The 18,179-nt window shown below is 36.8% G+C and overlaps 1 protein-coding gene across 10 annotated transcripts in view; it reads right to left on the bottom strand.

Annotated features, from left to right (window-relative positions):
• The window catches only part of LOC119525629 (adhesion G protein-coupled receptor E1-like), a 246,041-nt gene extending 228,318 nt beyond the window's left edge, over window positions 1-17,723 (bottom strand). For all 10 annotated transcript variants that reach the window (XM_037824432.1, XM_037824436.1, XM_037824437.1 and 7 more), the window contains exons 1-2: window positions 17,617-17,723; window positions 15,266-15,313 (exon numbers count right to left, since the gene is read on the bottom strand). In XM_037824432.1, coding sequence (XP_037680360.1) covers window positions 15,266-15,313; window positions 17,617-17,659 — 91 coding nt within the window. In that variant the 5' untranslated portion in view covers window positions 17,660-17,723. The remainder of the gene's footprint in view (window positions 1-15,265; window positions 15,314-17,616) is intronic.
• Between the last annotated feature and the right edge of the window lie 456 nt (window positions 17,724-18,179).

Raw genomic sequence — 18,179 nt, 5'->3', positions numbered from 1 at the left:
CTAACAGACCTAGTACAATACACATGCTAATCAGAATGTCAAATGCCAAAGTAAAGAGAAAATCCTCAAAGCAACGCAAAAAAGTGATTTGTCACATACAAGGGAACTTCAATAAGATTCTATGCTGATTTTTCATCAGAAACCATGGAGGCAAGAAGGCACTGGTAAGATATATTTAAGACACTGAAAGAGAAAAACTTCCAGATGAGAATTCTTTATCCTGAAAAACTGTCTCTAAACCTGAGGAATATTTAAATTGTTCACTGATAAATAGAAACTGAGAGAGTCTGTCAATATGAGATCTGCCCTATAAGAAATTAAAGGATTTCTTCAGGCTGGAAGGAAAAGACAGGAAAAGAGGCTTGAAAGAGAATGTAGAAATGTAGATTAGCAGTAAGGGTAATTAAAAGTGTAGAAAAGGGACAAAAAAGATATGACATATAAAACCAAAGGGTAAAATGATTGAATAAAGTACTGCCTTCACAGTAATAGCATTGAATGCTACTGGAATAAACTCCCCAGTCAAAAGACACAGATTGGCAGAATGGATAAAAAATGTGATCAATCTATATGCTGTTTACAAGAGACTCACTTTGGACCCAAGGACACAAATAGGTTGAACATGAAATGTTGGGAAACTATATTACATGCAGTAACAAAACAAGAGCTGGAGTAGCTATACTAATATCAGAACAAATAGACTTCAAATGCAACACTGTTAGAAGAGACAAAGAAGGACACCATATATTAATAAAAGAAGCAAGAGACCAAGAAGAAATAACAATCATAAATATTAATTCTCTTAACTAGGGTGTGCCACAATACATGAGGCAAACACTAGCAAAACTGAAGGGAGAAATAGACACCTTTACAATATTAGTTGGAGATTTAAATACAACACTCTCATCAATAGATAGAACACATAGACAGAGGATCAATAAGGAAACAGAGGACTTAAATACCCTGATAAGTTAAATACACCTAACAGATGTATACAGAACATTGCACTCAAAAAGAGTAGGATATACATTCTTCTCAAGTGCTCATGGATCATTCTCCAGGATAAACCACATGTTAAGTCACAAAAATAGCTCTCAATAGATTTTAAAAGATTGAAGTTATACAGAGCACTTTCTTTGATCTTAATGGAATGAAGCTGGGAATCAATAACAAGTGGAGAACAGGAAAATTCACAAATATAGAGAGGTTAGGTAACACAATTTTAAACAATCAGTGGATTAAAGAAGAAATTGCAAGATAAATCAGGTAGTACTTTGAAACAAATGAAAATGATAACACAGCATAGCAAACTTATGGGCTGCAGAAAAGTAGTGCTGAGAGAGAAGTTTATATTCATAAATGCCTATGTTAAAATAGAAGAAAGAGGTAAAACCAAAGACCAAATATACACTGGAGGAAGTAGATAAAGAACAGCAAACTAATCCCAAAGCAAACATAAGGAAACAGTAAATAGTAGAATAGAAATAAATGAAATTGAGAATAAAAAATGGTATTTAAAAAACCAAAAGTTGGTACTTTGAAAAGATCAATAAAATTGGCAAACCCTCAGCTAGACTGACAAAGAAAAAAAAATGAGAGAAGATGCAAACAAAGAAAATTAGAAATGTGAGAGTAGTACATTGCCACTGACCACACAGAAATTAAAAGGAACATAGGAGGGTATTATGAAAAACTGTATGTCAGCAGATTAGACAATTGAGATGAAATGGACAAATTCCTGGAAAAAACAGGAACAATCCACACTGACTCTAGAAGAAACAGAAAACTTCAACAGACCAATTAGTAAACTAAAGAGGTTGAATCAATCATAAAAATCCTATCAACAAAGAAAAGCCTAGGACCAGATGGCTTCACTGGTGAATCCTACCAATCATTCCAAGAAGAATTGACACCAGTCCTGCTCAAACCCTTCAAAAAATTGAAGAGGAGGGAATACTACATAACTCATTCTATGAGGCCAACATCATCCTAATATGAAAGCCAGAAAAAATACAAGAAACTAAAATTACAGACCAATTAATCTATTGAGTACAGACACAAAAATCCTCAACAAAATACTTGCAAATCAAATCTAACAGCACCTTAAAATAATTATACACTATGGCCAAATGGGTTTTATCCCAGGCATGCAAGGGTGGCTTAACACAATAAATTCAATTAATGTCATACACCACAAAAACAAATCAAAAGGGAAAACCACATGATAATCTTGATTGATGCAGAAATCCAGCATCCTTTCTAGATAAAATTACATTGCAAGATAGGAATTGAAGGAAACTTCTTCAACATTATAAAGGACATATACAAACAACACATAGCTAAAATCATCCTCAATGGTGAAGGACAGAAAGACAGCCCTCTAAAATCTGGAACAAGACAATGACGCCATCTCTCACCGCTGTATTCAACATTGTGCTGGAAGTTCGGGCTAGAGCAATTAGGCAAGAAAAAGAAATAAAAGTCATCCAAATTGGAAAGGAAGAAGTAAAACTTTCACTATTTACAGGTGACATGATCATATATATAGAAAGCCCTGAAAAATATACCACTAAGCTACTATAGAAAATAAACGAGTTCAGCAAAGTGGCGGGATACAAGACCAACATGCAAACATCAGTTGTGACTCTATACAATAATAAGAAGCAGTCTGATGAGGAAATCAAGAAAAAAATTCCATTTACAATAACAATTAAAGAATCAAATATCTAGGATAAATTGAACCAAGGATGGAAAGATATGTACACTGAAAACTACAAAACATTGCCAGGAGAAATCAAAGAAGACCTAAATAAATGAAAGGACATTTTGTGTTCCTAGTTTGGAAGACTAAATATCATTAAGGTGTCAATTCTACCCAAATTGATTTATGTACTCAACACCATCCCAGTCAAAATTCCAACAGCCTACTTTTCATAAATGTAAAAGTCAATTAACAAACTTATTTGGAAGGGTATGGGCCCAAAAATAGCCAAGAATATCTTGAAAAGGAGGAGTGAAGTTGAGGGACTCAAATTTCCTGGCTTTAAAACATATTACAAAGCTACAGTGGTCAAAACAGTATGGTACTAGCATAAAGATAGATCTGTTTACCAAAGGAATCAAATTGGAATTTCACAAAGAGGCCCTCATATCAGCAGCCAAGAGATAGTCATCAAGGCCACCAAGTCAGATCAACTGGGACAGAATACTCTTTTCAACAAATTATACAAAAATTAACTCAAAATGGATCGAAGACCTAAATATAAGAACCAAGACCATAAAACTCCTAGAAGAAATGTAGAGAAGCATCTTCAAGAATATGTGGTAGGCAATGGTTTCTTATACTTTACACTAAAAGCACAAGCAATGAAAGAAGAAACAGATGAATGGGACCTCCTCAAAATTAAAACTTTTGTGTTTCAAAGGACTTTATCAAGAAAGTGAAAAAACAACCTACAAAATGGGAGAAAATACTTGGAATACACATATCTGATAACAGTTTAATATTCATAATAGATAAAGAAATCTACAACTCAACCATGAAAAGGCAAAAAACCCCATTTAAAAATGGGCAAATGATTTGAATAGACATTTTTTCAAAAGAGGAAATACAAATGACTAAAAGGCACATAAAAAGGTCATTAACATCCCTAGCTATTGAGGAAATGCAAATTAAAGCCACAATGAGATATCATTTCACTCCTACTAGAATGGCCTCTATTTTTATTAAAAAACAGAAAACTACTGTTTTTGAGAGGATGTGGAGTAATAGGAACTCATTCACTGCTGGTGGAAATGTAAAATGGTGCAGTCATGGTAGAAGACAGTCTGGCAGTTCCTCAGGAAGTTAAGTGTAGAATTGTCATGTGATCCAGCAATCCCATTGCTCAGTATATACCCAGAAGAACTGAAAGCAAGGACATGAACAGACATTTGCACACTGATGTTCATGGCAGCATTGTTCACAATTGCCAAATGTGGAAGCAACCCAAGTGTCCATCAACCAATACTCAATAAATAAAATGTAGTATATAACACATGATGGAATACCATTCAGCTACATAAAAGGAATGAAGTCCTGATGCATGTGGCAATATGGATGAACCTTGAGGATGTTATGAGTGAAATAAGTCAGACACTTAAGGAAAATACTATATGATCTCTCTAATATGAACTAATTACAAGCAAACTTAGAGATTAATCTAGAATATAGGTTACCAGCAGATAGAATGGGGGTAGAGAAAGGGGAGCTGATGCTTTATTTGTGCAGAATTTCTGTTTAAGTTGATCATAAATGTTTGGAAATGGATGATGGTGAAGGTAGAACATTATTGCCAGTGTAATTAACAGCAGTGAATTGTGTTGGTGAATGTGGTTGTAAGGGCAAGTTTGAGGTTGTGTATGTTACTAGAAGGGAAGTTAGAAGATAAAGCATGGGGCTGTATAACATGGTGTACTCTTTTGTGGATGATGGACTGTGGCTAATAGTACAAATATAAGAATGTTCTTCCATGAATTATAACAAAGGAATAAAACTATTACAAGTTGTTAATAATAGCATGGTATATGTGGAAAAATAAACCTAATGTAAGCTATGGACCACAGTTAACAATAATATTTTAATATTCTTTCATTAATTGTAGCAAAGTTACCACACTAATACAAACTGTCAACAATAGAGGGTATAAGGGAACATTGCATTTTTTACATCACTTTTCTGTAAACCTACACCCTTTCCAATGAAAAAAATAATTTTTTAAAAAAGAAAAAAAAATATTCTAAGGGAAGAAACTGGACACAAAGTACTATATGAGGTATGATTCCATTTATATAAAATGTAAATGTAAATAAACATATAGAGACAGAATTAGATTAGTGGTTATATAGGGCTGGGGAAGATAAATGAATTAAGTGGTGTTTTCTAAGGGGTATAGAGTTTTAATTTTTGGAGTAATGAAAATTGTCTAAAATTGATTGTATTGATGAATGCACAACTCTGTAATTATACTAAAATCCATTGGATGCATTGTATGGTATGTGAACATATCCTTATAAAACTGCTTTTTTAAAAACATGAATGTGTCCCCTCAATTATCCTAATATTCAGGGGTAATGACTGTCAAAACCTTAGAATCTGTCAAAGCTAGATTCTACTCATATTCAATCATGTAAATTTATTATTAAATATGAACAGATTTACAAATTCACACAGTTTTCTTAACATAAATGGGATCATGAAATATACACTTTCTTCTACATTGTCTAATATTTTAGCTACCAGTCATATATGGCTATTTACACCTAAATATATTAAAACTGAATAAAATTAAACAGTTCCTCAGTCATACGAGCCATAAGCCAACTTCTCAACAGCCAATATCATCAGTGGCTATGGAATTGAGCAGCTCAGATCTATAATATTCTCACCGCAGAAAATTATGTTGGCCTGCTTAATAATATATCTTGCAAAACAAGGGCAGCAAAACTTGTCAAGTGTTGGAGCAGGATGATGGATAAATTTAGGGTTTAATGCACTATTTTCATTACTTTTGAAAGTTTAAAGATTTCTAGAGATTATCATGTAAATCTGCAACTTCTCTAATAAGGAAAAGAGAAAAAAATTCCTCTAAGAAAAAGTTAAGAAAAATATGTGTCTAGGACATCTTTCCAAGTCAGTACATATAGACCCAAAAGGTGCTTTTTGACAGCTACATAGTATTCCATTGTATCCATGGACTACAATTGTGTCAGAGATAGTATTCCATTGCATCCATGAACTACAATTGTGTCAGAGATAGCTAACTAGTGAAAGAACACACAAAAAGTCAATATTCCCCTTTCCCTTGTGTGGAATTGTAACTAGAAGGCACCTGTCCCATCGGTGACTTTGCTTTTCAGGTCCCCTTGCATCCAGGTATGGCCATGTGACTGGGAATGGCCAGTATATGTGTCACTGTCAGGCCTGAGGTTCTATAAAGCAGATATGCCTTCTCCATTGTCTGCAGAAGACTATGAAACAGCAGTACAGATGAACCCCAAGAGAGAAGGAGCCTGGGTCCCTGAGTTACCACATGGAGGAAATCCACCTACTGGCCAGAAACATCTGCATTGAAATCATAAATGGATAAGAACTAAAATTCTATTTATTGAGCTACTTTTTTGAGTTTAATTGTGTCCCCCAAATATGATATCTTCATGTCCTAAACCCAGTTCTGTGAATGTGACCCTATTTGGAAATAGGGTTTTGAAGATGGGATTAGTTAAAATAACACTAAACTGGGTTAGGGTGGACTCTAACCCCCCAATATGATCAATGTCATTGTAAGAAGGGGAAAATTGGATGCAGACAGACAGAGAGGAGAAGGTCATATGAAAATGGAGGTGGCAGGGATGGAGTGATACCTCTACAAGCCAGTGAATGACAAGGACTTTCTGCAAACAACAGATGCTAGAAGAAGCCAGGAAATCTTCTCCCATACAGGGTCCAAAGGGAGAATAATCCTACTGCCTCTTTGATTTCAGACCTCTAGCCTCCAGAACTGCGAGACAATAAAATTGTGTTGTTTTAAGCCACCTAATTTTGAGAATTTGCTACAGCAGCCTTAGGAAAATAAGACAAACACTGACAGTGTTGGGGTTATCTGTTAGAGTTGCTAGGATTATGCTAAAAAAAATGCAATTTATCCAACCAACTTCCTAGTGATAGATGTTTACTTTCTTCCCAGTTTTTATCAGTATAGTGCTAAAATGTGCACCTTTGAGTATATAGAGAAAGTTGTGTGCATTGAACGACTCTCTCTTTGGGATACATGTCTGGATGAAGACTTGTGCCAAAGTTGACACTCTTACATCAAAGTATATGTGAATTTCTGTAACTTTTTATTGAGTGTAATAAATGCATGCTGATTTGCAGCTGTTATACAACCCAGAAATGACCAAGTTTTTAAAATCCAATCTTGTGGGGACAGACCTCTTGTGGGTGGGACCATTTGGTTAGGTTGTTTCAACTGAGACGTGACCTACCAAATTCAATGTGGGTCTTTATCCTTTACAGGAATCGTTTATGAGGATAAAAAGAAGTAAAGCCATAGAGGTCAGAGAGAGAAATACCTATAGAAGTTTAGAGGAAAGCCCACGAGTTGCTGAGAGAGCCACTGAAGCCAGGAGCTGAAAGCAACAAAACCCAGGAGAGAAGGCCAAAGCCTTGTGAAAAAGACAAAGATGATTTAAAGCATTGAGAGCCATTTCATTTAACATTTCAAGAGCCAGGTTTGGTGACTGTGACACAGAGTTTTCATTCCACTGTAGGATAGAGAGGACTCAGGATATGATATCAAAGAAATGTCTATCCTACAGGAAGGACAGTAGAGAGGGGCATGAGGTGAGGGAGACCCATCAGGATTCTCCCAGCCCTGCAACCTCACCTCATGGCTAGTGTCAGACCCCAGAAAAAAGGGTCTAACATATACAAGGAATGTCTGATCCAGGGGCCCTGCTGCTTATCTCACAGAAAACAGGCACCCCATAAACTAAAGAATGAAGGCTGTTTAAGGCTGTCCCCACCACAGTGGCCCCCCAACCCCAAAAGGTGGGTAAAAGCAAGGTCAGATATGTCCAAAAAGATGAACAACTGAAAAGGCCTGCTCTCCCTAGATAGATAATGCAGCTGCTTTTCTAAGAAGAATAATGTGCCAGAATCCTAACAACCTATCAGCCTAGAAAGTGATAGGCACTTGTGCAATCGAGGCACAGGAAGCACTCAGCAGGCACCCTTCTCCCCCAACACCCTTCCCTCCCCATGTGTGTTTTTCCTTCAAAAATGCTGCTCTCAGATAGAGGGCTGGAGGCATTTTTCCTTTCTTTCTTTTCTGATGGCTCGCACCTGCTTTCTTCTGCTTTCTTCCTCTAATAAACCTTAAACTCTCTACTTAAACCATGACTCCCTGCATTGTGTGGATTCTTGAATGGCTCTGGACCTAACATTTGGTGCCAAAGACCCAGAATGGAGGTTTGGCTAAGGTTGAAGTTTCCTGGCCCCTCAGGACAATGGGGCAGCCTCCCAGTCAACTACGTTCTCTGAATTACACAGCCATTCAGGTTTCCATGCATTCAGCAGCTTGAGTCCATCAACTCAGACCACCTTGACGCAATGCCGGCTCACCCTCACAGCGCTCAAACATCTACAATCAATTCAGCCCTAGGTAGGTAAGTGATGTCTTTCTGCCCAGATCCCCCTTCAGGAGTTTTGTTTGATGTCCCATGGACATCCCAGCCCACCTGAAGGTGATGCCTCAGGCTGCTTTAACGTGGCACCCAGCTTCATAAGCCTAGGAAACCTGAGCATTCAGTCAAAACTCCCCAATGCTCCATGAGCATCTTTCCCCATTGCAGCAGTCAAAGTAACCTGTGGGATGCCTTGGGCAAAAGACTGCACGCATTTCCTGACCCCCAATGACAAACCGGGGATCCCTGCTTTGTTGTTGCAACTGGGTTGTATGGGTCTGGGCCGTTAGTCTCATTTGAGCAATGTTTTGGGTGGTCTCTGTAAGCCTCTATAGGAGCAGGGAACTGTGTCCCCCCCCCCCACGGGTGATCTCCATAAGCCTCTGATGAGCATGGCCCCAATTCATGTCAGCCTCGTCCAGGGAAATCATAAGTATCTAAAGGAGCAGGAAACCATGAATATCTCTCATGGGTGATCTCTGTAAGCCTCTGACAAGCAAAAGTTCCCTAACAAATCACAAGCCTGTCAAATTTCCTAGATAATCATAGGTAATATATAGTCACTTTTCAATAGCTCCAAAGCTAAATTTCCTCCACCCTCAGATATTTAAACTTCAATTAAAAGGGGAAGTAGATCCAATACGATTTGGCTGCAGTATCCTTTAGAACAATAAAAACATTAGCCAGAAAATGACACTTTCAATTGGCAAATTCTCACTGAACTTAATAATTTTATTCAGCACAACAACAAGTGGTCTGTAGCTTTTAATCTTAAGCTTTCTGAACTGTTTGGTCCCAGCTATTCTTGGGCCACTCTGTCATCTCCTACCAAATCCTCCTCCTTCACAAAAAAATTCTTCTAAGTCTTCCACTTTCCTCTCTACAAAAGTTAACCCTGAAAAGACTTTAAGCAGCTTCTCTTCTTTTACCCTGCAAATCATCCCCCTTGTAACTCTTCTCTAACCCCTTCTGCTCCCCTCCCCTGGCCGTTAACCCCTTCCCCCACTTCTTGTGCCATCGCTGCCGCCCCCTCCTTTCCTCACCCCACCCGTGTGCAGCCCGCTCACTGCCTGTGCACCCCTCCCCCTGTCTCCCACTCCAGCCTGCCTCTCCCAGGCAGGAGAGTGCAGCACAAACCCGGAGTGTGCACACCTGGTGTAACCGGAGGATAAATGAATAAGGAAAGAACTCTTCTTTTTACTCTCTGTTTTACTATCAACAAACCTACCCCATCCTTAACAATGTTTAGCCTCTGATTTACAAACACTAAATTTACATCCCAGTGAGCTGCTTCAATGTGTGAATGACCTCCTACTGTGCAGCTGCCCTAGCCTTATCGCATTCCCCTTAACTTCCTCCAACAAAAAGGATATAAAGTTTCCAAAAATAAAAAACAATTTTCTAAGCCACAAGTCACTTACTTAAAAATTTCCCTCTCCCCTGACAAAAAGAAAATTTATTTCTCTATTTAATGAGAGATCAGGCAAGCCTAACTATTTAAAACCATGTTTTCAAATGTCCTAATCCATGTCTTGTGGGATGTGGAGCTCCCCTCAGCTACCCAGAAATTTTTCCTAGAGTACCAGGACTCAGAAGTCCAAATGGAAACACCTGCTACAAACACCAAATGCATCTAAATTAAGATAGTTTTACAATTGAGACTTTCCCTGTGTTTGGTAAGCGTGTAATTTTTTGTTTATTATGCTCACTTTGCTTTCTTTTGTTTCAATTAGTCTATGGTGTAGTAAGGCTAATTAAGTTAATCCAAGGGTCATGCATGCAAACTCAGTGGGTTTGAACCCCACTAACCATAACCCCAGATTTTGTAGTTCTCCTTTTAAATTTTGTGCAGTTTGCACAGTTTGCATTTGTGTAAAAAACCAGTAACATTTAAACAGCTCCTACTCCTGTGTTCTGTCTTTATAATTTCTTGTGCTGTTGTTCAGCCATGGGAAACTCTTAAAACATACCAGTTACACCTTTCTTAAAAACTATTTTTAATAATTAGTCTAAATTTAGAAAGTGTCATTAAAATTGTTAATAAGCTATAGGTGCATCCAGCTGGCCTTTATGTGTGGTATGGCTAGCTATAGCAAACTGTCTCAAGAAAAGAAAAAAAAATCTGTATGTTAAAAAAAGTTACAGTTTAAAAATATATGCAGAACTTCCACCTCTGCTTTAATATCATGCCTTCCAAAGCAGTTAAAAATATAACAATAATGTAATGTGCTAGCCTATCAGTTTTCAAAATTAAAAAGTCAAAAAGAACCTAGTCAAAAGGGTCCTTGCAAAAACCTAAAATTCCTGAAAGAACATCAAAAGTAACTAATACAATTTAAAAATCAGCAGAAGTACAAATTATCAAACCAGTGTCATAAAATGATATCTCTACTAAAAAATCTAATAATGAAAACTTTAACTCCCTCTCTCTACAAAGAATGTTTTATTTTGAATATTTAGCATCATTCTAACAAGTTTGATTTTGGTGGTAATAGCATGTTATATAGAAGGTATAAAGAATGTTTTTCTAATTAAGGGAAAAAGAAAAGTAGCTTTGTCCCAAATGACTGATTGTTTAGGAATGTAAAAGAAAGCCTGGAAGGATAGAAATGTGGGATAAAGCTTAGATAAATACAGAAAGTTGTAAAAGGTTTGCAGAGTGAAAAATTTATTTCTGTAATCAAGGTTAAAAGATAAGTACAGAAAGCTGTAAAAAGTTTGTAAAAACAATTATTTCTGTGGTCAAAGTTTTAAAAAAATGGTAAAAACTAGTAATAACACTGCTTAACAACAAAATCTCAAAACTTAAGGAAAAAAGTGGTTTTATAAAACAAAATAGCATTAAATACTTTAACCACCACCAAAAGCAGTAATATGCAATGTTGTGGGTATGTGTCTAACAATTCACAAAATATAAACATTCCACACCATACCGCAAGCTCCTCACATTAAGGTCTCTTGCTGTTATTACTAAGAAAAGGTTTCCTTAAATTATTAGGGTGTTATTTCTTAATAAAATGTTGTAGAAGTGTTTTTCTGAGTAATCAGTGTAGGATGCAAAAAGTCTCTTTAATCAAAATAACTTCTTGCACTTTATGTTAACATTATTATGTTTATTTAAATTCTTGTATTAGGCACTCTTTACTTTTAAATTTTTGTCTGTCCCTATACTCTTATTTGAATGGGAGATTACTTAATGAAACCCAAACTGGCTAAATGAAGCCCTGATAAGGCTCAGGCCTTTTCTAATAGAAACCATAGGTTTAAAGTGTAACAAACAAACTTGTAACATGAGCACAAAGTCCCTTTTACAGCCCTGCTTAGCCAGTAAATAAAACTATGTTTACTCATTTTATATTAAATAAAACATTGTAAATGTATAAAATTATTATTTGTTTTCTAAGCTATCCATGCCTCAAATAAATATATCCAAAAGAATACTTTGCTAAGTAATTAATTAAATTAGAAAAACATCTCCTTGTAATCACAAAGGAAAAGCTTTAACCCATATCCTCTTAATATGTCCCAAACCTACCAAGGAAGCTACCTTAAAGCACATAAAAAGGTGGGCATAAAAAACAGCCATAAAATGGCAAACAGCAGAGCCCTCTCAAATACTCTAATTTAATAATTGTTATATAAAATTATAAAGCTTATTTGTAACTGCACCCTTGTTCAGTAATATAGTAATCAACATATTCATAGAGCCAATATACTATAAAAAATTTAACAAAACTAAGAAAACAAAGTACTTTCATGAATTTCAAAATTCATGTGAAGTTAAATCATTGTATTTTTTAAGAGAAACAAGGTAACACCTATACATTCCGTTCATCCTTGCCAATAATTGTTTATTACTATTTCAAGATGCATTAACTGAAGTGTTTTAATTATTTAGCAATATTCTAACAAGTTTAAACCTATATTTTTTAGTAAAATGTTATAAAATATTTTCCTCAATAATCAGTGTAAAAGGCAAAATGATTAAATTCATGCAACATAAGTTGCAGAAGAAACATTTAGACAATGTTATAAGAATTAAAAACTTCTAACCTTCTTTTGGTTACTGATGTGCATAACATCAAACAACAATGTAGTACTGCTAGTTATAATTTCAGTTATTTTTAAAGTGTTATCTGTCACAAAAACAGCCAAATTTCCTTGTAAGTTACATTATTTTACTCTAATGATTCTCTGAAAGTGCTTGCAGTTAGCTACAAGTCAAAGCTTCATCTTCACCAACAACAAAGAAGCACTTTTAAAAAGAAGCAAGGCAAGTATATAAATTATGTTCTACCCATTATCTAACATAACCCTACTAAAAATGTAAAGAAAAATTAGACCTCTATTTTAATTAAAGTGCTTGCATGTTTAAACCAAGCTCCTAGTACTGTGCCTGCATGCTCTCTCCCCATCAGAGTTATTGGTAAGACCCATTTCTGTGGTCCCTAAAGCTGTAAGGGTGACAACCACATCACATGGACGTGCTCCAGAAGTAAATGAACACATGCTGTTACTGAAAACACATTTTACTACAGACACCTTTGCCTGTGGCTGCCAGAAAAGACTCAATCACTTAAGCTTTTCAGTGAACATTGCCTCCAGACTAGCTTTGCTGCATGGTGCCAGAGGGTGCTATGGAATAGCCCAATGGAACCCTGGAGCCCACTGTCCTGCTTCCCAGAGGATCAACGATGCTGCACTACAACTATACAAAGAAGATACCTCCCAGAGCTGCAATTGCCAGTGTGATGTGGTTGAAGCCTAAAAATGTAATTAACACTAAGGCCTGCTCTTATGAGGGGGCAGCATGTATGGTATTATAAACTTAACACCCAATGCAGCTCAGGAAAACTTGAGCATTCATTAGCATTCAGTGCTACACGTATATCAAATAAATATAACAATGTGTCTTCAATATTACATCATATGCAAAATAATAATAATGTTAAAATTATAGTAAACTAAATGCATTTTCTAAGTGGTTAATGAATTTACCATAAAATAGAAAATGGCCCTTATTACCATAGTTTGTGTTCTGCTTGTCACTTGTTTGTCTTAATTGTTGCCTGTATTGTATCTTTAAGTTTGTCCAGAGCATCTTCCAAATTAATATTAAAACTTATTAACCCTTGCTCAGCAAAAAGCAGTTGCAAGAAAAACCTCCACCCACTTCCCACTTTATAGAAGATGCTCACAAGATACCATTTCTTAAAAATAAGAAAATGTCTCATAAAAAGGAGAAATTTAATTGCTGAGTAAGTCTAAGTAAGTAAGAAATATTCAATAAAACTTTCAAATTTTCATTCTTTTCTATGCAATATTCAATAAAGCTTTCTCTCAATTTTTCTTTCATTCTTCTCCATGCCTCTACAAGCTATTCTACTCCCCCTTATGAAGCCAGTAATTATCCTTATATTAATTTTTCTTTTTGCTCCTTGCCTCTTACAATGTTTAAATTTATCAATAGGTCAATAGCAGCTGTGACTAACCAGCAAAACTCTGACAACATACTCCTGCTACAATGAAAAAATTGAAAATCTGCTCCTGCTGAAAAAACCTCACTACCAGCTGGTTCCAGCAGAAGATATCCAAGCATCAAATCTAATAATGGTAGAACTTAGTTCAAAGCAACTCTACCCCAACTCCATCCATGTCCAGCTAGAAGCAGCTAAGAGATGAATGCGATATCCCTATTCCCTACAAAAGTTTCTTTGAGCTAAGTTAAAGCATTAACCCAAAATTCTACCCAAACCCATATCAATTTTTTATTAAAAATAAAAGGCAGGAATGTCAGACCCCAGAAAAAAGAGTCTAACATATAGAAGGAATGTCTGATCCAGGGGCCCTGCTGCTTATCTCACAGAAAACAGGTGCCCCATAAACTAAAGAATAAAGGCTGTTTAAGGCTGTCCCCACCACAGTGGTGCCCCAACCCCAAAAGGTGGATAAAAGCAAAGTCAAATATGTCCAAAAAGATGAACAACTGAAAAGGCCTGCTCTCCCTAGATAGATAATGCAGCTGCTTTTCTAAGAAGAATAATGTGCCAGAATCCTAACAACCTATCAGCCTAGAAAGTGATAGGCACTTGTCCAATTGAGGCACAGGAAGCACTCAGCAGGCACCCTTCTCCCCCAACACCCTTCCCTCCCCATGTGTGTTTTTCCTTCAAAAATGCTGCTCTCAGATAGAGGGCTGGAGGCATTTTTCCTTTCTTTCTTTTCTGATGGCTCCCACCTGCTTTCTTCCTCTAATAAATCTTAAACTCCCTACTTAAACCATGACTCACTGCATTGTGTGGATTCTTGAATGGCTCTGGACCTAACAGATAGAAGTTGTGGGTCACTTCAGAAACTTCCAGAAAGGAAGGACCAGACACCTATCCAGAGGCTAGCTGCTTCCCACTTCTTGAATCAAATAGCCCATAACTGTCCCTCTTCCTAACACCCAGGTGCCATCTTGGAAAGATCAAGGGAAGTGTGAGAAGATTTGAAAGATTCACTCTTCATACAATATAGACTGAGTTGCCTAGAGACTGAGATACCAAAAGTATCTAACAATATGTTTCCTCCTCTATCCACTAGGAGTTTATATGGAAGATCACAATGCTTGTGGAAAATAAAGCCACATTTTTCCCCATATCTGAATTGTAGTTTGCATAAATTCCATCCTGTTCCCACTATGCTACAATTTATGGAGCTCCTAGCATATGTTGGGTGTCTTACAAAGTTGCCTCTTTTAATTTAAGCCTCACAGCACCCCCTGTAAGAAATGAACCATTGTTATCTTTATTTCACAAATGAGGAAACTGAAGAGCAGAGAGGTTAGGTAAATTGTCTAAGGTCACACAGCAAGTCCAAGTTACAAGAGGAAGAGCCTGGATTGGGAACATGGAGACCTGGATGTAAACCTTTGCTCTGCCACAATTAGTTCCAAGAGAACTTCCAACTCTGGCTCAGCTTCCTGGGACAGATGAGTATCCCTCCCTAGGAATCATTCTCCCACCTCATCCATCATATGAATACTCTTTGGCCAACTTACCTCCTGTTGTTGACTCCCATGTGGGTTCTGTGAGCACACCACAACACCCTGTGAAGAAAAAAAAAAGAAGCACCAATAAAAAGCTCTTGGGGCTCAACCTGGAAAATTACTCTTAGCCCGACCTCAGAGAAACAGATTTTCTGAGCTTCAGTGGAAAACACAATGGGGGGTGGAAACACTTTATTTCATATAATCTTCACAGCAATCATTCCTCCTTTTCTGCACTTTGCTTTTTGTTTGTTTCATGTTCATTTTTTTCAATTATAAAAATAGCTGATTTTCAAAAAGTACACTTTAATCCATACATTTTCAACTGGGGCAATATCTCCCCCAAAAGAAGCAAAATTTGTTTCTTGGGGAAAGAAAAAATCTTATTGTTTTGTGTATAAAATATAGATACATATACATATAATATATAAACACACATCCAATATATTTATAGTATTAAAATTTCATGAGGGGTAGGGTGATTACTAAAATACATCTAAATAGTCATGAAGACCTCAACACTTAGCTCCTCTCCATCAACATATCATCATCATGATCACCATCATAATCATTATCATCACCAGAACCAACACTGTCCTCATCAGCACCACCAGCAATATCACCATCATTATCACTACTCTTTGCTGATTAAATTCAAGGGCATAATAAAGCTGATAATGGCTAATACCAGTGCTGAGATCCTAAAGTTCCTGCTTTTGGGGTCCACAAACCTAAAAACCATCTCCCTATGTGTTCCTATTAATTATTCTGGCAGTCAACAAGTTCCACAGATCCAGGGTCCTAGAAATTCCATTCATTATCACTAACTGAAATTCTCTTGCACATTAATTATTTTAGATGCAACAGAGCTGTGAAAATAAATAAAATCAAGTAGAGTTACTATGGTTAAGAGATTTAAAATGGAGGTGGGAGGTCATTCTGGGAATTACTCTTTGCAACTTTCAAACAGATAATGCAAACTGCCAAAGTATGCAAAACCTCAAGCAACATTGTTCCTCAAAACCCTAAGTATATCTGGACACCATAAACAAACCACAAGGTAAAGAACTCAGTAAAATATCTAACTTGAAGTACAATTGGAGCACTCCAATATCCACCAACCACAAATAACTTATCTTCTTTTTCTTTATAAACCCTTGCCTGGAAGTGCCAAGATGGGACACTCTTTGGGTTGTTACCTGAATCTGTACTCTCTGAATTGGGATTCTAAGACCCCAAATAAACACTTTTGTTGTTTTGGAGTTTAGTGTGTTATATGTCAGTTGACACTACATTATATTTAAACAAACATACTCTGGAGTCCAAATGCCTTGGTTTAAAACCTGGTTTCACCAAATTCTGAATGTGTGGCCTTTGGTGAGTTATTAAATCCCATTGTGACTCAATGTACTTCTCTTTAAAATAGGAGAAACACACCCAATGTACAACAGCATTGTACAATAGAAAACACCTCCCATTCTTAAATTTAAGGTTTAAGATATTTATATCCTTAAATTTCTAAATTTAAGATTTAATATTCTTATATTCTTAAATTTGAGCAGACAACCAAAACATACAGGACATATAAAGAAAACCAACAACATGAAAGAGAAACAAGATGAAGACAAACTGATGCCTGAAGAAATACAGATAAGAGAACAGACTCAAGGACTCCATCTTATTGCTTGGTCCTCCTTAGAAAAGAATTCCCTGATATCCCCCTTCTACACAGCCTCCAATCACTCTATGATAACTTCTTTCCCAGCATTATCCCCTTCTTGAAATTTGTCTGTTAATTTATTATTTCAGAGGCAATAGTCATAAAGTGTACACACTCTGGAGCCAGAGAGACTGGCTGTACCCCTTTACTAGCTATGGTCTTGAGCCACTTATTTAATCTGTACCTCAATTTCCTCCTCTGCAAAATGGGGGTAATAATGATGCAATATCATAGAAATTTTGTAAGGATTGAATACATTTGTGTATTTAAAGAATGTAGAACAGTGCCAGGTGAATGTTTGCAATTACTGATAGTGGCTTCTTTTCTGTCTTTCTTCCCACCCCTTCTAGAATGTCAGCCCTGTGAGAGTGAGAATATTGTATCCCTAGGGTCTGGTGCAGTGCCTGACACATAGTAGGTGCACCCAAAATATGTATCAAATGAATAGTTATGAAGAAAATGTGCACTGAAAGATGAAATTCATTTGTTGAATGATTTTTGTCAAAGGTTCCCAGTGAAGGTGTTTTCATTGTCCAGTCTAGAATTATGATCCCTTGGCTGGGCAGGCCATGGCCTTCACTTCTCCCCATAGCCTATTTACAGTCCAGGCCACCTTCAGCCCTCTACTCAGCCTCATACTCACCCCAGAAGAGGATCAGAGAGAAGCCCCACATCCTGAAATGCATCTGTGTTTTGAAGGCAGGAATATTTTCTTCTTTCCCTGGGTTTCCAATAAGAGTGTGTGTGACAGGGAAGGTGGGGCCAGAGTTGCTCAATGCTGCCAGAATGTCACAGCCTTTTTTGCTGAGCTGTTGCCAATGGATGATAAGGGCAGTGTGGTAAAACTCTAATTTTTATCTTTCTCAAAAATGAGAAATTTCTCTAATTGCTTTGTCACTGTGTAGGGTGTGTGTGAGGCCATCTCTCTTTTTTCTTTCCCCACTGCCTCCCATCTCTCATTCACTTCTTTCATTATACACAATAAATAAGATTCCATCTCATCCCTTTCTCTTCTCTTCTCTTCTCTTCTCTTCTCTTCTCTTCTCTTCTCTTCTCTGTCTCTCCTCCCCTCTCCCTACAATGATGAAATATCCCAAACTCAAGTGCTGTTTCCCAGTGTTCCCCATAAAAATAGTTGTCCCACCCCAGACACTGTGCTAGGCACATTGCAAATGAATTTTAATTTAATTTTTGCATCAACCCCAT

This window comes from Choloepus didactylus, assembly GCF_015220235.1.
Source record: "Choloepus didactylus isolate mChoDid1 chromosome 25 unlocalized genomic scaffold, mChoDid1.pri SUPER_25_unloc2, whole genome shotgun sequence".
Lineage (NCBI taxonomy): Eukaryota > Metazoa > Chordata > Mammalia > Pilosa > Megalonychidae > Choloepus > Choloepus didactylus.
This window is presented reverse-complemented; position numbering and strand designations above follow the sequence as displayed.